The sequence below is a fragment of the Trachurus trachurus genome, assembly GCF_905171665.1.
Source record: "Trachurus trachurus genome assembly, chromosome: 17".
NCBI classification, from domain to species: domain Eukaryota; kingdom Metazoa; phylum Chordata; class Actinopteri; order Carangiformes; family Carangidae; genus Trachurus; species Trachurus trachurus.
In genome coordinates, this window is record NC_139900.1 from 5132577 (window position 1) to 5154269 (window position 21693).

The window sequence follows — 21693 nt, forward strand, 5'->3', positions numbered from 1 at the left end:
CAGGAAGAGGAGCTTCGAGAAGCTTCCAGCTCTGGTGTCCCTTTGCAACCGTTGCATTGAAATTCACTGCTACGCCAAGACCCCCTGTAACTCAGAGAAGGGACGGTGGACTCTGAAAATTCTTCCAGCCCTTAGTCAACATGAGGGTGAGTAGATAATGAGCGAAATATCATTCTAGGGTGAACTATGCCTTTAATGACTTTCTTCATGGTGACTCAATTGTCCCCGAAAGGAAAACAAGTCACCATAATGGGAACATAAATAATGTTAAAGTCCCCACAATTTGGGTAACATCTGGATCACAAACACACACACACACACATACTTGTTTTCCTGTCTCTATGAGGACACTTGTTGTAATAACGAACCTCGTCCTAACAGTCAAACAGGCCTTTGAAGGTGTGCCAGACAGTGAGGACATGAGGATGTCCTCAATTTTCTAAGATGAAAGGGAAGGAAGGGATACACTTATTTGGTCAACAATTAGCAGTATTTTCAATTTACACACACACACAAAGACACACACCTTCATTTTTGTTAAGTGCTGTGGCAGCTGCATTTTATTCCTGGTAGAGGAGAGAACACTTCCCAGATTAACAACGATTGGATACTACAGTACCATACACTGATTCTTTTTCTTTCTTTTTTTTTTTCACTGTGAGCCAAAACATAGGTTTTATTTTGAAAGTCAGAGCAGGAAGTAGCCGTGCTTGTCGTTGTGCTCTTGACAGTGGAAGCCAGCTGCGGGGAAACTGATCTCCCTGCACATTCAGCTCAGTGGAAGCGACCAGTGTGGATACAGGACATCATCGGCTGGGTTTTTTTTTTCTTCTCCTCTTCTCTTTTATTTCCCTACTTCTTCTTTTTCTTCTTTTTTTGCTTCATGGAATTAAAAAGCTGCACCGATCCTGTCACCAGCATGAACAACTCTGCAGTGGAGTTTAAATGAAGTCCAGTGCTCCTGTTTTAACCAGCGCCTCCTGCTTCTTTACCTGAGGGTTAAAGATGAGAAGTTTGTTCTTCCTCACCTTGTGTTTCTCGACGTGTCCACTCCTGGTGAGTGTTTCCTGTTTGTTCGTTTTTTTTTTCAGTCACGGTTGTGAGTGTAGAGTAAAATTATTCCATCAAAAGAATCGAAAAACAAACCAAATCATAATGAAAATCAATTATATTCTCTAGCTGGGGATGCCAGTGTGAGAAAAACTGGATTTCTTTTAGATAAATGTGAACACGTGTTTTCAAGGTGATAAAAGTAGGAATTCAACTACAGACACAATGTTGAGACATCACATTTACTTTATATTGATCAATATTAACAACAATAATCTTCACATATATCACATAAGTGGGATTATGAGTATTTTACTTTGTAATTTGGTTTTCTTCTGTTTTAGTGTAAAATATCCTACAATCATGGTGATCGATTATTATTTTCAGCATTATCACTTAATCTCATTGTCTTCTTGATTTATTTGGTTTATAAAATGTCAGAAAAAAGGTCGTCATAATCCATCCCAGCCCAAAGTAACATCTCCAAACGTCCTGTTTAAAGCTGAGCTGATGAGTCGATTCAGTTCTGATAATCGATTGATCACTGAAGCACAAAGTAATTGATTTGAGTATTGAGTAGCCTATTTGCTGTTCTTCTGTTGTTCCGTCTTGTATTTAACATCAGAAACCAAAACTGTGACAGACATTTGTTTATTTTTGTCATTCAGATTTTAATGGTTTAATCAGTGAGTCCAAGATATTCATCATATCATTGAAGAAGAAAAAAACTAAATGTTTACATCCCAAGGGAAAGATCATTGAAAGAACATTTTTTATTTTTACCCTATTAAATGATTTTTGACTGATTGATTAGCTGAAGTAAATTTAATCTGAGTTACTGTTACCAGAGGTGCAACTGTTCTAACAAACAAACTACACTTACTCTTACTAAAACTAATCAACCAATCAATTAACAGGAACTTTTTTTTAAACCATAGTCCCACAAATACAAGAAATTTAACATTCAATCTGAGGAAAAAGTTGATTTAAGGGCTAAAGGCAATCGGCAAAAAAAATAAATCATTTTTGACATTTCAATCATCAGTTGTCTTTCAGCAATTCTCTAAGCAATAATGCAAAACTTTTCCTGCTCCCAGCGTCTTTAATTAAAGGATATTTGGTGTTTTTTTCTGTTTTATATCATAATAAACCTGTAAAAATCTAAACTAATTTTATTGAATTGAGAAAACAGATGTAAGGTTGATTAGTATCAGTTGTTAAGAGCGTTAAGTTATAGCTTGTTGGAATAAATATATATAAATAAATGTGAAAGGCATCTGTGTTGGCCCCTTGGTTTTTCTGTTTTCATTAATTAAGATAATTTGTGGAAATAATCTCCCACTGTCTCCTTGTTGTTGTTGTGGATTCATCCTCCAGCTATTATCGCACTTTTTTTCCCTCTCGCTCCCTCACTCATGATGATCTGCTCTTTTCCCCGTGTTGATCCTCCCCACAGGATAAACAGTGGAAGTGCTCTCTGTCTCTCTTCCCATAAGCCTCCTTTGACTAAAAGCAGACCGCCGCTGTCAAAATGTTCACGTCACCCCCCCCCAAAAAAGAAAAAAAGAAAAACCATGCACCAATGTGCTTTAATTTACCTAACCTGAGACATCCAGACTTTCCCTTTATTCCTTTAATCTCACAGTAGATTCCAGATATGGTCAATGGAGTTTAATGTTCTCATAGTGTACTGTACATGCACCTATAGATATTACACTTATACTGTTATACTTACTTTCTAAATTAATATCTAGCTTTGTCTTATAGGAACAGCAGATCATTTTCCATTGCGTATAATATAATAATATAAAGATGTATGGAACTTTTCCTTGTGAAAAAGTTTATCTAGTGGTCACAAAGTGTTACCTGTACTGACCGCCATCGTCTCGCTTCTTCAGGAGGAACAGATTCGGGTGCATGCGTTGAGGGTTTGGAGTCTGAATGGGTCGGACAGCTCATTTACTGGAGTTTAATGCTCCACTTCCCTCACATTCACTGTGTCTCAGTGATAGCAGCAATATATTAAAATATTAACCTTCATCCTGCAGTGCAAATTATTATGTAAAGTAAACTGATTTCACTCGGTGGTGGTGGTGGGAGAGTTTATCCACATCCTCCCACTGGGTGGTGCTGAAACAGTTGAAACAGCTGATGGATTTGTCAATTGATAAAAATAAAAAGTCAACATCAGTATTAATTAATTAAACAGAAGCTTTCAGCCTCTCCGGTGTGAAGATTCATTGCTTTTCATTGATACTTGAAGAAGATTGAAGCTATTGGAAATTATGACGATACTTTTCACTTTTTTTGTTTTTGTTTTGCCAACATATGAATATTAATTGTTCAATTAATGAGTATTCATTTAGTTTATTTGACTGCTGACTGGAGTTGCAGTATGTAATGTGCTGCATATACAGTGTATTTCATGCTTGTTCCCCACCGGTCCTTTCACATGCACTTAAATGGGCTGTGTGGATGTGTGCTGTTAGGTGGGCGGAGGTCAAAGGTCAGTGGGATGATGAATAGACAGATGAACATGGATACAGGCAGTGAAAACACACACACACACACACGCACAAACATCACATTTCACCAACAACATACAGATACACATACACCCATTATGAATACATCACCCACATATAACAATAAACAAAACACACATGTAGCGACTCACTGATCTGTTATAGCAGAGGGGACAAAGCTCCAGCTGAATTTGACCCTTCTCCAGGTCGGTGACCTATAACAGCAGCCAGATGGGAGCAGCAAAACAGTTCTGACTGATGTATTACAGTCTGTACATCACATCTGTATATAGACTGTTAATGTCAGGGATAAATTAAAGGGGATAGTTCACCCAAAATTCATATTTCACACATTATCTACTCACCCTCATGTCGACTAAGGGCTGGGAGAATTTTCAGAGTCCTCCGTTCCTTCTCTGAGTTATGGGGGGGGGGGGGTCTGTGCAGCAGTATTTGTCCACATAATGGTTGTGAATGGATACCACTTTTCTTCGTCCAAAAAGACACACCAAAAAACATCCAAATACCTCCATACTGCTCGTCTGTAACGTCCCTCTTGTATTGAAGCCCCGACATGAGAAATTGTTCCGCCGGACGCACTGACACAGGAAGAGCAGTGAACTGAGACACTGGGAGCTTCCGCTACAAACAAGCTTAAAATATAGACTTATTTAATTTTTTTCGGAACAATTTCTCATGTCAGGGCTTCAATACAAGAGGGACATTACAGACGAGCACTATGGAGGTATTTGGATGTTTTTTGGTGTGTCTTTTTGGACGTAGAAAAGTGGTATCCATTGACAACCATTATATGGACAAATACTGCTGCGCGGACCCCCCCGTAACTCCGAGAAGGAACGGAGGACTCTGAAAATTCTCACAGCTCTTAGTCGACATGAGGGTGAGTAGATAATGAGTGAAATTTGAATTTTGGGTGAACTATCCCTTTAAGAGCTGCTTTGTTATGTTGTAGTCTAAGTGTGTGGACGGGCTGCAGCTGCCCATACATATGATCTTTTCATTCATCTGTGTGAGTGTGGGCTGCAGGATGGTGCTATTTTCTGACGAGAGCATGAAGAATAAGCAAAGCAGAGCTGCTGAAAAAAAAAAGAAAAGAAAAAAAAGAAAAAAGCAGCCAACTCCAGGTCATCTGTGTTGATTCTGTCTGATATTATCTGGCAGAACAGGAGGTACCGGATTCAGGCCTGGATTCAGCCGGCGCTGGCATGTCTTTTTTTTTTTAATGATTATTATTATTATTTATAGATAACAGTGTTAATAGACATCTGGCAAAAAAATATGTGTTTTCATTCAGGAATGAAAATAGAGAAATCCTGTTTTTTTTCCATTACCTGTGTGTTTTTGTAACCTGGAACAACAGTGACAAGCCTCTGAACATTAATGGCGTTCCTGTGAAATGCAGTAGCTACTGTTCTGTAGGTAGGGATAAAGCTCAAAATTGTCATGATGATCCAGCATGGTGAAAGAAAAAAATATAAATGAAATGCAGAAAAGTTAAGAATGATTCACCGCTTGAAAACTTTCAGTATTGATGGAGTTTCAGGACTTAATGCAGTTTCAATAGAGTCATTTAAAGCATCTGGGGCACCTGTTGGTAAAAAAATCCTGCTTCATTGTCTGCATAGGTAAAAAAAAAAATGAGGTGACTGACAGTCGGAGCAATTGGAGGCTTTTCTGAAAGTAAAACTCTCCTAGTTTAAATCACTGAAGCAAAAGATTTGACGAAATCTGTTTCTTTTGTAACTCAACGTTGGAGTGTAAGAAACAGACGCAGAAGTCCATTATGTGTGCCAGTCAGGACGGACAGCACAGCGGCGTCCTGGAAAACCATAATAATAAGATCTGCAGCTCAATTATGTTTACTTCCAGATTCTGGGTCAATTTCAGATGAATTTGTGAACCGTGGTGCAGCGTTTGGTTTCCTCCCAACTGCAGCAGCAAAATGTTTTGTATTTTATACCTCTCTCTCTCTCTCTCTCTCTCTCTCTCTGTCTGTCTGTGGCGGCTAAAGTCTGAACAAAATCAACTTTAAAGCTTTGTGCAAACTGACGACAATGAAAGTTAAAGTATTGTTCAGTGCAGTGCCCACTGCCCACTTCTTAAAGGGATAGTAGCATTTTTTTTAAAGTGGGGTTGTAAATAGCCCCTAAGTACTTCAATTGCAGTAGCAGACTCTCTGCACTCCTCCCGTTAGCAACGCCAGCCCATAGCCCTGCCCAGAGATTTACAACATACAGTGTTGTGAATGGACCCAAAGAAACGGCCTATTTTCACGGCCTGAAAGAGGTTTTACGTGAAAAAAAAATACACAGTTCCATTGTTCGCTATAATATAATTTTTTCCAGCCCTTCAAAGTGCAGTGGAAGTGGAAGATACAGGTCCCTAGCCTAGAAATCTAGACCCACCCTAGCGGCAGCAAATATATTTGCTCCGTAGGTGGGTCTAGAAACGAGCCATAGGAACTTTTTGAGTCTCGAACACCGTTTGTGTTCACCAATCACAGCGCTCTATCTGTTTAGAGAGTCGTTGGGCGGGCTTAACGCCATGACGACATACTTGCGATGGTGAAAAACATGACAAGATGGCTTTGGCAAAGGAATCGTTTGAATCGGCGTTGGCATCAACTTTGAAAGAATTAAACTTTGTCGTTTTCTTTAAAAGTTGAGCAAGAAACTGCACTGAAGTCATTCATTTCGAAGAAGGATGTATTTGGTGTTTTGCCGACGGGATATGGTAAAAGTTTAATCTACCGACGTCATCCTGCTCTTTGCTCTGATTGGTCGTAGCGCTACCCTATTGCGTGCAGAGGCAGTTTGAAAGACAGCCTTCATCCCGCCTCCTGGATTGAGTCTTTGCCAGACTATGCATCTTAATGATATAGTCTGGCTTGTCAGGCTAACAGGTCACTTGATTTTCTTCCATTTTAACTCTTTAACTGGTGAAAACCCGCTCGACATTTTGAAATATCCCGTCATTGGCTTATCACATGGATAGGTTTTGATATAAAAACAGTTTTTTAAAAGATCAAAAAGATCATGACAACATCTTGTTTGTATTGCACGTTTTTGCTAAAGATTTGTCCTCTTGCAATACCTTTGTGACCCACCGGTGGGCCCCAAACCACAGGTTGGGAACCAGTGCCACTAGTCTAGATAGAGTTTCCAAAAGAGTTATACACATTTGGGATCTGATTAAAGGCCCCTCCAGTGTAAATGAAGCTGTTATCACCATAATAACGTCCATATGGTGTTTTTCACTACACATGAGTGAAATAATAATCAGCATGAGGACTGAGTGTTTGAGTGTTTCAACCTTGAACCAATGACAGCCTCATAATTCAGACAGCCACAGTTTCATACATTACAAATCTAAAGAGGCCATGCATGTTTTCTCTTTTAATCCACACGAAAACTCGTTTTTTTTGTTCACTGAAAAGGATTATTTCTGAAAAACTGTGGAGATTTGGGAAAACTCCAGTTTTGTGTGCGCGTATAAACTATAAAACAGAATGTGTGACCATATGTGATGTCAGATGTGCAGCTACGTGTATATAGACCCCAAATTACCAACAACGTCTCCGCTCCGTTTCAGTTGCAAAGGCATTTCAATGCAATTCAAATGCATTTTCAAATGCATTTCCACCTCTGGTCCATCTCCAGTCAATCCCAGGTCTGCACAAATATGCAGCAGGTCCGTTTTTCCTGAAACACGAAGCCATCACGCATCAATTCACGTGGATAAGATCGCCCCACACAGGAAATCAAAAGCACCGAGCATCCAGTAAATTTCAAAAATAAAACACAATGGACAAACTTTAGATCGTAAAATCATCACTTTCACCATCAGTTTCACCCACTGGCACAAGCTACAAATCGTGATGTCGTCATGGAGGAAGAAAAATAATAATCATGGATGTGGAAAACCACACAGAGTAACATTGAACGGTAAATCAACCTCAGAAAGGCAAAGTGGTTTACATGTTAATCTCATTTTATACACGGCTGTTATCACGATAGTTTGTCATTCTCCCGTGATCTCGAGTCTCCAAGGGTTGAAGTTCAGACAGATTCAAACCTCTAAGAAAAGTAGGAAGATGAGTTTCCAGATGCAGTTTTCTTTTTCTTTCACCATGTGAAACAGTCTGCTTGTCCCAGACTTCTGTAAAAGAAAGCGTTTTCCCCCTTATTATCATCATTATTATTAGCTATGGACTGTGTGAACGCCACATAAGGTCAATTATACGTCTTTTAGTCGTGAAGTTTCAAACTGTAAAACTTTAATGTTTGTGAAACTTTAATCAGAACTCAGAGCGACTCCATTTGCATGAGCCGAGAAGCAAACCAGGTGAGGGAAAAGCTTCTAGCTTCTATGCGCTCCGGGTGAGACAGTGAAATTTAAATAAAGAGGTGGTTATCCCGCCGCACCGTCTCCAACTCTAATGCACTCACACTATCCTCGGAAAATCCACACAAGTAGACATCAAAGCTCTCAGTGTTTGACTGACAGGTGCTGTCTGGCAAGCGCTGAGCTGAAACAACCGTGAAGCAATTTAGTGATTAAAGATACAGACTGAAGATGAAAAAAAATGAAAAAAAGAAGAAAAATTCACAGGTTTCCGTTTTTGGATAATCTCTTAATGCCAATTAGGAAAATAAGGAACACAGGGAAACAGTCTGAGCGGTGTGTAGCATGTATAATCCCTTTCATGTGCTTCAGGTTAAGGCTAATTTGCTCATAACGTTCATTTATTTGCTTATCACTGCCAACGGAGAATTTCACACTGTAACTAAAATCAACTTAAACATATTCTTTGAGCAGAATGAAGGAACACTATCGCCGCACACTTCTTCCACACAGCAGATGAGTTACAGAATTACAAAATGAAAGGGATAGTTCACCCAAAATTCAAATTTCACTCATTATCTACTCACCCTCATGTCGACTAAGAGCTGTGAGAATTTTCAGACTCCTCCGTTCAATAATGGTTGTGAATGGATACCAACTTTCTTTGTCCAAAAAGACACACCAAAAAACATCCAAATACCTCCATACTGTAACGTCCCTCTTGTATTGAAGCCCCAACATGAGAAATTGTTCCGCCGGTCAGTGCAAATCATGCGAGATTTGCACTGACACAGGAAGATCAGTGAACCGAGACACTGGGAGCTTCCGCTACAAACAAGCTTAAAATATAGACTTATTTAATTTTTTTCAGAACAATTTCTCATGTCGGGGCTTCAATACAAGAGGGACATTACAGACGAGCTGTGTGGAGGTATTTGGATGGTTTTGGACGAAGAAAGTTGGTATCCATTCACAACCATTAAATGGACAAATACTCCTGTGCTGACCCCCCCGTACCTCAGAGAAGGCACGGAGGACTCTGAAAATTCTCACAGCTCTTAGTTGACATGAGGGTGAGTAGATAATGAGATAATGAAATTTGAATTTTGGGTGAACTATCCCTTTAAATCAGCCTGATCAAAGAGAAAGTCAAATAAACTATAGAGCCTGAGAATCCCCCGGAGGCCTTTATCAAAACATCTTCCCCCTCCTCCGAGTCCTGGTAACGACGCTCGCTGTGCTGCTGCTGCTGCTCTGATCCACGTGTGGATAGAGAAGCTTCACATCCACTCACTCTGCTGCTCTCGTGGCCGACGGAGCGTAAACCCGCTGACAATCATCAGTCAAACGGCCGCACCGCCATTTTCAGTCTGTGCGTGTTTTAATTTCGGAGGCAGATTTATTGTTTTAACGTGGGTTTGGAAAATGTTTGTGGAGTAAACAGAAAAAAAAATAGAGGTTAAAGGGATAGTTCACCCAAAATTGAAATTTCACTCATTATCTACTCACCCTCATGTGGACTAAGGGCTGGGAGAAGTTTCAGAGTCCTCCGTGGCTTCTCTGAGTTACAGGGGGTCTCGGCGTAGCAGTGCATGTCCATATGACGGTTGCAAATGGATACAAACTGTCTTCGTAACAAAAAGACACACCAAAAAACATCCAAATACCTCCATGCTGCTCGTATGTAATGTCCGTCTTGTATTGAAGCCTCGAAATGCAAAAAATTAAATAAGTCTATATTTCAAGCTTGTTTTGTAGCGGAAGCTTCTCGAAGCTCCTCTTCCCGGTTCGTCAAATTTGGACGAACTGGGAAGAGGACGGACCGTGGTTCGTCCAAATTTGACGAACCGGGAAGAGGAGCTTCGAGAAGCTTCCGCTACAAACAAGCTTGAAATATAGACTTATTTCATTTTTTTCGGCACAATTTCGCATTTCGGGGCTCCAATACAAGACAGACATTACATACGAGCAGCATGGAGTTATTTGGATGTTTTTTGGTGTGTCTTTTTGGACGAAGAAAGTTGGTATCCATTTGCAACCGTTATATGGACATACACTGCAACGCCGAGACCCCCTGTAACTCAGAGAAGCCACGGAGGACTCTGAAACTTCTCCCAGCCCTTAGTCGACATGAGGATGAGTAGATAATGAGTGAAATTTCAATTTTGGGTGAACTATCCCTTTAACACAGAACGTGGCGATTAGAAAATCTGCTGTGCGCAATAGATTCTAACACCATAAATCCATGATATATATATATATATTACACACAATCTGTGCATGCTGAAGACTGGCTCTTCGCAGCCTGCTGTTCTCCTCTAAGGGCTGAATCATTGGCCAGATTTCCAGCTGTGTGCTTGGATGTTTTCCAGGCTGAAATCTTGAAGCATGCAAGTGAGATTCAGTCTCGCGTCTGAGTTGAGAGATAAAAAAAACAAAAAAAAAACACACGCAGAGCGCTGTAATGAGGGGAAAGGGTCAGGCTGTGCACGTCTGCAACAAGTGTCCAGAGGTTAAACACACACTTGGTGATGTGATGGAGAAGGTCAGAACCTTTGTTACAGAGCAGCAGGAGGCTGATGGTGGTAATTAGCCGTTTAAGGACCGCTGAGAAGGATTTAGCCAGAGGGGGCGTGGGGGGTTATAGATATTCACAATTATGTTTTCATTTGTGTATAATCATCTGGAAATAACTCTGTTTTTATCAGCCATGCTTTATTGCTCATTTTTCTTGGACAAGACAAATATTTTCTCATTACATGAGGGGGTTCATGTGGTTGCAGTTTACAACCTCACCACTAGGTGCCACTATATCCAACACACTGGTCCTTTAACTATAAAGGCTCTGGGTTGGTTCAACTGACTGACACATCTATGGGCTGAGTTGTCGATAGGTTTTATTTGCGGTTTTAAGAGATATTAAACCCATCTCAGTGTAGGTTTCATTGTATCAGTATTTTGAACCGAGCATTTGATTGGCCAATTGCTTTCTGATAGATGCACCGCCAGGCCAATCATTTGTGACAGAGTCTATCCCACTAATGTAGATTGGGAAAAGTCAGATTAAAGAGCTCCAGTATTCAGGAAACACAAACCTTTGCTTGGTGTTGTGTTCAAACAAAAACAAAATGATGGTGGGTCCAGGTGGTGAGGGGGCGGGGCTTTGTTGTGACATCACAAAGTGACAGGAAGTCCTGACGGCTGGTTTTAAGGCTCAGTTTCTGAATACAGGCTGTGTGCATTTCTCAGTGGACTGAGGCTTTGATACTTTCACAGTATTAATATAGAACCTAGAGCTGCTTTATAATCACACTACACATGGACATCTACCTTTATACTGTATGGAGCTTTAACACAAACATCTACCTTTATACTGTATGGAGCTTTAACACAAACATCTACCTTTATACTGTATGGAGCTTTAACACAAACATCTACCTTTATACTGTATGGAGCTTTAATACAAACATCTACCTTTATACTGTATGGAGCTTTAACACAAACATCTACCTTTATACTGTATGGAGCTACAGTACCTAACTTTATTCATGAGGAACCTTTCATTGCACAGTTTGAGAGCAGCACTTTGATGACTAAACAATACTGAATTTCATCTTCGGGCAAGTAATTTGGCCATTTAGCAGATTTAAATTTAATCTAAGACCTCTAATGGTCTTGCAAATGTGAGAGAGTGAGTTCAAAAGTGAGTGGAAACTCTGAAAGCAAAGTGTTGAATTGAGTGTTGAAAAGAGTGAAGTCATTATTTTAGTCATTCAAATCTTAATGTCAAATGTTTTAATCCTACTTTTCAGTACAGTAGATTACACTTTCAAACTTTCAAATTCCAATTTTCATGTTATGGAATAATTTCACCTTAAAAAATGTAGCTTTTTTTTCTCTCCCAAACACAGGATTGGTTGTAAGCATCTCTGGTGGTATTAGATTTATAAAGAGTGCCTACACAGAGAGCTGGCAGGGCTGATAGAGGATATGAGGAGGGGGAGGGGGGGATGAGAGCAGGTATGTCCACCTCCAGAGGGATCAACAGTAATAGGAAGCCTCAGCATCCACAAAACCTACACCAACACCCACACCATTATGCTCCCAGCGCGAGTCGGGGCGATAATTCATCCTATAAGTTGCTTACATTATCCTAGAATTTGAATGATGAGGCATCAGCACAAAAGTAAAAAACAACATCTGAACTCCCACCCCGGCAGCGATCAAACCTACACACACACCCTCTCTGTAAAAAGACACAACAACAAAAATGGAAAGCGAGACTGAAACGCTGCTCCGAGCCTACATTGCTCCAAAATAGACAGAAGATATAAGCAACACTTTGAAGTTTTATTGCCATAACATTTCACTAAAATGTGAAAAATGTAAGTGGGGGAAAAAAAATCTGCTTTCACAGAGTTTTATATCTGGAAACTCGCAAAATGGAAACATTTGCGTATACCTGAACACAACGGGCAGTCACATATCTTATGTCGTACCAGTATATCACAACCTAACAGCAACATAGAACTGCATAACAAAGCCAGAGCCATTAAAGCATGTGAAACCAGATAAACCCATCGTGTCGTGTACAGGGACATATATTTACATTTGTCCGTTTGTTTGGCAACCGGCGACCGACACGTCAAAGTAGAGCCGAGGCCTAATGAGCCGGAAGCTGTGAGCTGCACTTTGATGAACGGCGCAGCTAGGGTGATAATTGTGCTGCTCGTCGGTGTTTTCAGGGAAACAAATTGGATGAGTCACCTGTGACTCGAGGTGGTCACAGAGCACGGGAATGGAAATCTGCACCCGCCTTCCCTCTCATATGGAAATGTCTTCATTTATCACTTACCAGGGGTTTGTGGCGATACGGGCCCCCGCTGTCAGTTTGATGCAGCGGAGAAAAACTCCAACCTGGTTTCTCTATATTGAAGGGACTGAACTTGTTTTTTTTCCTTCTGTGGTTTGAGAGAGTTTTTTTGTTTTTCTTTTACCAACTTTAAAGAGGAACAAAGTCTGGATGGTGGTTGAGATGAAGTCAAATGTTCTGCACAGTTTGCTTATTGGTAGATTGAAGCATTTTCTTGACCGGCCCAGTTCCTCTGACAGTTGGCAGATACAAATCGTAAAGTGGGCACAGATTTAAGGTAGATGCAGGATGAAATGAAGTATGGCAACCTGTGGTGTACTGAAGTCTGGACCTTCCAGCGACATACAGTACCTTAAGTGGAGCTTGGAGCCTGTCCAAGTGCAAGACAACTGAGCCTGCAATGGGTGTTACTGTTGTTTTGATGAGCTAAATAGACCAAAGTTCAGTGTGGATATGTTTTGATAATTGGCGGGCACTTTACCAGTACAATGATGCTCCAGTGGCATCTTGCCATTTAAAACTGTTTCATGATGACAATGACAGTAGAGTATTGAATTGAATCAAGTAGCTACTTAAAAGATTGACCAGCTTCCAGTGCAGGACCCATTGGAGCACTTTTGACCTTTTAAAGGGACAATGTAACCCAGACGAAGACACAACTCACCCACTCTCCTCCAGCCGCTTCCTACTGATGCAGAAGCCCTAACAAGTCGATTACCGAGTGCAGTAGAAAAGTCAGGAGTCCATTTATGTTTAGTTCCAAATATGCAGCACACTGTGCTGACTGTGATAGTTTGAGCAACTCAACTCAGTTTATTTTCCTGTCAACACTCGCTAGTTATTGTTAGAAACAGAGAGGAACACTGATGCACTCGGTAATCGACTTGTCAGGACTTCTGCATTAGTAGGAAGCGGCTGGAGGAGAGTGGGTGAGTGGGCACCGCTACATCCAGGCTAGGCTAGGCTAGGCTAGGCTAGGCTAGACTAGACTATTTTAAATGTGCATCTTAAAGGAGAATTCCGGTCATTTTTGACCCCTAAATCTTTGTCCTGATGGTCACCCAGTGTTGGAGGGAGCAAAAAACGCGACTAAAATTGATGCAGGCAAACCGGAGTTACACCATGGCTAGACGGTGCTAGGGATAGCGACAACGCTAACCCATGGGAGCAATTCTTTCAACCACAACAAACACTCAGAAAACAATCAAATATCTCTGGTACATGACTGGAATCCTTAGAGACACCACTGAACTCATATAGTTACAGTATAAACAGTATACACTTGTGTTTTTGCATGTAGTCACTCACCTCAGATAGCCGAACTCTGAAACATCCTGGAAAGACATTACTAAGCGATCGCAGAGCGCCTGCTCTCCCCGCCACAGAAACAAACACTTTTTCCTTGTTGTGATGATATCTTTAAAACAATAAACAGTGGAGCAGAGCAGTGGTAATATCCAAAATATCTCTGACCGTTTATTGTTGTAAAGATATCATCACAACAAGGAAAAAGTGTTAGTTTCTGTGGCGGGGAGAGCAGGCGCTCTGTGATGGGATAGTAATGTCTTTCCAGGATGTTTCAGAGTTCGGCTATCTGAGGTGAGTGACTACATGTAAAAACACAACGTTTATACTTTTTATACTGTACACTATATGAGTTCAGTGGTGTCTCTAAGGATTCCAGTCGTGTACCATATGCCTATTTGATTGTTTTTTTAGTGTTAGCTGTGGTTGAAAGAATTGCCCCCATAGGTTAACGTTTTAGTGGTCAAAAATGACCTGAATTCTCCTTTAATAGTATTTATTTCCTGACCACCTCTACTACACACACACACACACACACACATGGCCCTGACTAAATATCTTGTTATAAAAGTTGTTGCGGTTGCCATGTTGGCAAACCACAGTGTTTTCTGACCAGCAGCTCGACATCAGTCTCCTGAGGAAACATCCCTGACCCTTCAGCTGCTCCACGTTCCTCTGGCTGTGTGTGTGTGTCTGTGCGTGTCATTTTGATGCTGGACAGGTGGTTCACTGCCACAGCTGGCAGAAAAAAAGAAAAAAACACACAACAGTGAGAGAAGAGACAAGCCCGAGAGCTCTGCAGAGACATAATTGGGTGGCAGGTCTCCAGGTTTTCATCACTCCAAGCAACAGCTACACATTATGCACGGTCATTTGACTGACTGAAGGTTAAAAACAAAACAAAAAATAACTAATGGGGCATTAAGCTTCGCTCCAGGTTTTGTTTTAAGGATCTAATCTAATTTTAGAGTGACATGTTGACGTGTAAATAAAACCACAAGGTCAAAATTAGAGCGATGTGCTGAGATGAAACTGAAATAAGAGAAAGAAAACATGAATGAACTCACAGGATGAATAATTCACCATCTGAACCGAGCCGAGTGTGAGCTACGAGGAGGTTTATGAGAGGGAGAGGCACAGATTAAAGCTTAGATATATTATTGATTATTGTCAAATATAGATGACGTTCCTGGTTATGATCACCGTCTGTTAATGCACTGACACCAATGATTTTATAGAGATATCACATCATTAATTCATTTAATACATGATTTATTATCAGACCAGGAAGTGGATTAATGTCTGGCTTCTTGGGTTTCTGTCACATCTTTATATGGTCGACTCAGGGTTGGGAGGGTTACTTTAAAAAATGTAACTTACTCTAAATTAAAGTACTGTACTGCATTACTTTTGGATTATTTCAATACCAAACTTGCAAATTAAGAATATTATGCAGCCATCACGCATCAATCAGTGTAGATACGATCACAGGAAGTCAAACGCACTGTGCGTCCGGTAAATTTCAAAATAAAACACAATGATGACAAACTCATTTCATGTGTTGGTTTGTTGTGGTGTTGTGTTGTAAAGTGTTGCTATTAGTGCCTATATCTGCTGCATTGTACTGTTTGATTTTAAAAATGTAATCCTGCTAAAACTACAGTACGTCCACTAATTATTCTTCAAAAGCGTGCAATAAGGATTATTCATTATTCATTACTCACTGTTTTTACAGTATTAATGTACTGTCTGACACCGTAGAGTATGCAACAGCACAAAAAGCCATAGAAATAACCTTTTACCAGGAAATAGACAGAGACTGTTCAGTAATCAGGATGGGAGGTTACAACTTCAGGAATAATCTCAACTCTTAAAGTGTGTTCCTGTAAGATGTGTTGCATATGGGTGAGACTATTGAACGGATCTGAAGTGGAAATAAATCAATGTCCCTTCCTCCACCTCATCCCACACGTGAGTCCACGCCACACGCCACACTCCTTTACGGCAGTAGTTCTCAAACTGAGATCCGGGGAACCTCAGGGTCTTTGAAGGGGTTCAAGGGGGTCCCCAATTTTCTTTTACCACTTTTTTCTAAAATTTCAAAACTTTTTGGGGGGGAATTTTTATCACTTTTTTTTTTTTTTTTTTTTTTTTTTTTAATTTTACCAATTTTTCTAAACGTTTTTTAACAATTTTTTTTTTTTTTTGAGAAATTGTACCAGTTTTTTCCCCGAAATTTCTCCACAATATTTCCAAAAATTCACACCATTGGCCCTAAATTGAACATACATTGACTAAAAAAGTAACATTATTCAGTCTCAGAACAAAATAAATATTTGTGTATTTCTGGTGTTTGCTTCAAAATTTTGTCCAATGGCGGTCTGTGGTCTAATTCTTTTCCTTTTAAAACAGTTTAAAAGGAAAATTGTAATCCTGATGAAGGAATTAAGTAAATGTTGGTGGTTACTATTGTAGCACTTTTGAAGAAGACACGTATATTTAATTTGTTTACTGGCTATGTATAGAGAAGAAGTGGCACCAGTTTGGACTTCTTCTGACTCCTTTTTGAGAATACAACGTATTTGTTTTGTATATTTTGTTTGCATAGTGTTTTTGTGGTACGCCCTTTGTTTATTTTTCTGTCAACCAATCCCCATTTTTATCAAATATACCAGTACAGGTAATTTCTTTCTGTACTGTAATGGATTACACATGTCGTCCGTTACTCTCCGAGCCTGGGTGTGCTATACTATATAGATCTGAGTAGATCAATGAAAGTACAATAGAGTCAGTAAAACACACTGATCCACGTCCTCTGGCTGCTTATAATGATCATTAAAGACAGAGAGATAATGAAACATGAGCAAAGCTTTAAAGTTTCCCATGTTACAAATTTAATTTAATATCAGTGAGGGTAGATGTAATCTGTTTGTTTTTTTCTTTTTGGTCTGTTCAAAGGGATCTCATTTTGGAAAGCTGTTTGTTGTCTTTGTATTTAGGGCAGGGAGCGCGAGGCGAGGCGTGACCCACTCTGATTAAAGCGTATAGTGCTCCGATTCTTCATGTGCTGCGTTTTTACCAACAGCATTAACACAACTTCCATTACATGAGGGGCCACGACACAGCAGAGAGCAGATAGAATAAAAACAGAAACAGCTCTGTTTGGTGTTGGACTCGTGTAGTTTTGTCTTTGTGTTGTTTTTTATAATCAGGTTTAAATTGTTGTTGTTTTTATTCTTTGTATTGTAAAATCACTCTGGATAAGAGGATCAGCTAAATGGCTGTAAATGGGATTAGCTCTGTCTATTGTTCCCAAACTCTGTGTTTTTCTTCCTCTTTGTCTTAAAACTGAAAACAAAAATGTGTTAGTTCGTCTCTCAATGCTTCATATCCTTCCTACGATACATGGAAATATGCTCCATGTGTAGTAGTTCTTACTGATAACACACACACACACACACACACACACACACACACACACACACACACACACACACACACACACACACACACACACACACACACACACACACACACACACACACACACACACACATTGCTCAGGTCGAACTTGACTTTTGACAGCAGTGAACAAACTGTAAATGTCAAATGTTCTTCATCTTGACTTTTCCTAAAATGACCCGAAAATACACACACAAACACTAACTGTGAGTTTTTACCACAGTGAAAATATGCGTTTCAAAACTGCAGAGAGAACTGTGAAGGAAAAAGCAACCGACTTGCATAGTTGGTTGGTTGGTTAGTTATTGCATAGCCAACTGAAACCTCTTAAAGGGATACGGCAACTTTTTTTTTTCCATGTCTTGCCTCACTCCCGAGTCCATGACCAGCAGATCGACACCATCCTTTCGACTGTGCGTGCAGTAACGAGGGAGATAGAGCCGTATCGCCTGTAATTAGCTTAGCTCAAACGCTGGAAGTGTATCAAGATAGTGTTAGCCTGCCTCCACCTAAAGTCATCAGAGAAACTCTTCAGCAACCCTAAACGGAAACCGGCGGGCCGATCTTCGTCTCAGAGCTGACAAAACTCCCCGGTAAGGCATCTTGAGCTGTCAAATGCCGGTAACGGGACGAGATCGGTCAAAACGGAGGGTTCAAGTAAAGACGGTTTATTTTGGTTCAAGCTAGCTACATCGAGGGTAGGTTAGCTTCCTGTTTCAAAGTAAAAGCACAAATTCTATCGTCATGGTTTTCTGTATGTAAAGGGCAACGGGTGTTTTATTTTGTGAAAGTAACCAGAAGTGCGTTGGACACAACGGCTAGCTTGAGTAGCGCCAAATTCATCCGAACAAACTTTAATATAGTTGGTATTTAGACAAATTAACGACACACTGCTGATCTAAACGGCTACTTTCTCACCTAAACATGTTTGAAATGTTGATAAAGTGATATATTATATTATATATTATACAGAGTTTAGAGCTAAAATGAAATCAGCTTCTGACTGCTGACTGCTGTACACTTCCAGCATTTGAGCTAAGCTAATTACGGGCGATACGGCTCTATCTCCCTTGTTTCTGCACGCACAGTTGAAAGGATGGTGTCTATCTGCTTGTCATGGACTCGGGAGTGAGGCAAGACACGAAAAAAAATGTTGGCATATCCCTTTAAATATGCCAAGTGTTGTAATAACTTTGTCCACCACTGTATAATGAATCCCAACATTTCCAGAATGTTATTCCCATTCTCATTTCCAGACAAATGTATCAAATCATTAATAATTGTGATAGTTTTAATGTCTTTGGTAAAAAAAGGGACATGATGTTGTTGGATAGTAGAAAACAAGTGGTGTAAAACCAACAAACAAACAAAAAACACTCTCCTTGTTCTCTGACACAGAAGAGAAGATAAATGGTTTGAAAATGTTCTATTAAAACCAAAATTAAGGACATATATGCAGATTCAATCTAACTTTGGACCTGAATTATATGTTACATCACGTTTACAGAGAAGTCAAAGATCTTTAGTCGCACAGCTGAGATCTGGTATTCTTCCTCTGGCCATTGAGGTTGGTCGATTTAAGAATATTCCCAAGGAGAATAGAATATGTGAAATGTGTGAGTTAGATGAAGTAGAAAACCTTTTATATTGTACCAAGTATGAGGATTTGAGAGAGGTTTTATTTCATGAAATCTGTGGACAAAACCCTGAAATATGTTGGTGCTCTGATGAGCAGAAGCTGGAGTGGTTGTTTAATTCCAGTGTGTTTAAGACTGCTAGTTTTATTTCTAAAGCCTGGAAAAGAAGACAGGGAAATGAGTTTAATTATTTTTTGATGTTTTCTCTTGAACCTTGGCATTGTTTCCTTTTCTTTTTCTTTTCTTTTTTTCAGATAAAGGTTTTGAACCGATGTTTGTTTTCTTATTTCTTTGATGTGTTGATGAAGTGCTCTGGGTTTGTTTTCTTGGTGTCTTATAAACCCATGCAGGCTGGGCATATACAGGAGTATGCATGACACTATAATAACAGTCATTCATTCATTAATTCATTCATTCATTCATTCATTCATTCATTCATTCATTCATTCATTCATTCCAATTAAGGATTAATCATCCAAATGATCGATCTCATAGATAATATTGATGCATTTTTAAATAGATCTGGAGTTCAGATGTATGCATTGGAATTCTGAACAATTGAATGATGACTGAACAAACTTTATTGTCATTATATTGCAGGCATTACAATGAAATTAGAGGGTACTCACAAGACACACAACATGCAGACACACAAATAATGCTGTTCTGAATATAATGACACATCCTAACAGGTGTGCAAAATGAGCAGCAGAATGTAAAGGGTTAAAACAGACCACTAACTCATAACTTCATTAAAAACAAAGGGAACATGATGAAGACATTAAACTGTGGAGCCTGCAGCAGATGGTGGAGTCAGCGGTGGGGTTGGGGGGTCGCACCTCAGGGCCGACTCTGAGGTCAGCCGTCGTTTCTCTGGCTCCTCACACAGTTTCAATTTATTAACATGACTGAGATTTGGGGCAGCTGTGGCCCGAAGGTTAGAGGAGCAGCCTTGGTACCCAGAGGACCAGCTGGAGAAAACCAAACGAGCAGCGGTCCTCCCTTCCCTTCCTTCCTGCGCCTGCAGAGCGCCCTCGAGCAAGGCACTGAACCTTGAACAGTCTGAAGAGCTCAGTAAGAAAAAACGATTTTATTTTATTTTATTTCGCAGTAGCAGATGCTGAAGTCGAGATAAGACTCGTCTTTGCAAGTGAATCTGGGCAGAATCGGAGGCATTCGGAGGGAGTGGGGCTTCATGGTGCTCAGAGTCTCCCCTGCTGTGTGATTACTGCGATAAAAGAAATTAGGAAACCGCATTTTCCGCTATCTGTGTAATCTGACAGACGGTGCAAGTTCTGTCTGCTAATAGGCTTTGCTGCCCACAAACACGCTGAGCTCCGATAAGGGGCTGTGAACTCCTTTTGTACGAGATGGTTCCTGAGGGGATCTGTTACAGGAACACAGTCGCCTTTTTTTGTTGATGTTTGATAAAACATTTAGACTCGAGGCGGTTTCGCTAAGCCTCTTATCCCGAGTGAAGAACACGATTTTGTTTCCTCGATCTGCGACATGTCAAGGATTCATGTCTCTCTGTAAACAACGCAGCACATGTTCAGTGCAACACGGCTGTGTTTGGCCATGACTCATGAGGCGGGTCTATAAACACAGCTTTATATCTATATATCTACTCTATTGTGTATAATATGCAATTTCACTGTCTGTTAACGTACTTATTATCACAGTTTGGTTGGATCCCTATTGTTTCTAAATGAGCTTTAACAGTCTACTGGTAATACTGAAAGCCAAACATATAAAACACTGAAAAATATGAGTTGAAAGACACTTAAAAGTGCTTAAAAGGTTAAAGGAAACCAGTAAACATGTTAAAATGTTGTGCTGAGGGGGCTAAACAGGCAGTAATACTTTGTTTTGTTTTGTTTTCATAGGTTTTGAGTTTAAAATGCCTGTTCTAAATGATCTGCAGATCAGTTGTATCTGTCATCCATTGCTCCTGACTTTCAGGTAAAAGACAAAACAGATTTAAAAAAAGATTATTTGTCTTTAAAATGTTTTATTTGCCTTGTAAAACATGTTGAAAAAAGCAGTTTAAGTTACAATTTGTGCTTGTTTCCTTTTTTTCTGTGAGTTGGTTAAAATACGGATCTCTTATCGTTTAATGGTGTCTCGTTAGAGGAACGTGTTGTTGACACTTGTGGAATATAACAGTGGACTTGTAAAAATTTTCAGCCATCGTTGTGTTCATAACATGACCTTCAGAGCAGCCTGGACGATACAGTGACTCGGTATCGGAAAATGAAGATTCAGGCTAATGGGGATGGCGGCTAGCTGGTTAGCATCAAGATAACAACCACCGAGGATGCACCGTTTTGGTCTCTATGGCAAATTTTCTCCTTCATGATAACCGCACAGGGGCTGTTTTTCTTTTACATATAACTCACTCATTTCAATTTTATTAAGATTTACAGGTGTGAATATGCGGCTGCAACAATGGCGATTTTAGAGCAATTCAGTTCGA

General features: G+C 40.0%; 1 protein-coding gene across 1 annotated transcript in view; it reads left to right on the forward strand.

Annotated features, from left to right (window-relative positions):
• Window positions 1–1005: 1005 nt before the first annotated feature.
• The window catches only part of LOC311001066 (vasoactive intestinal polypeptide receptor 2-like), a gene marked incomplete at both ends in the record, with an annotated part of 80632 nt that continues 59944 nt past the window's right edge, over window positions 1006–21693 (forward strand). The window contains one exon of the mRNA XM_083992032.1: window positions 1006–1056. Coding sequence (XP_083848158.1) covers window positions 1006–1056 — 51 coding nt within the window. The remainder of the gene's footprint in view (window positions 1057–21693) is intronic.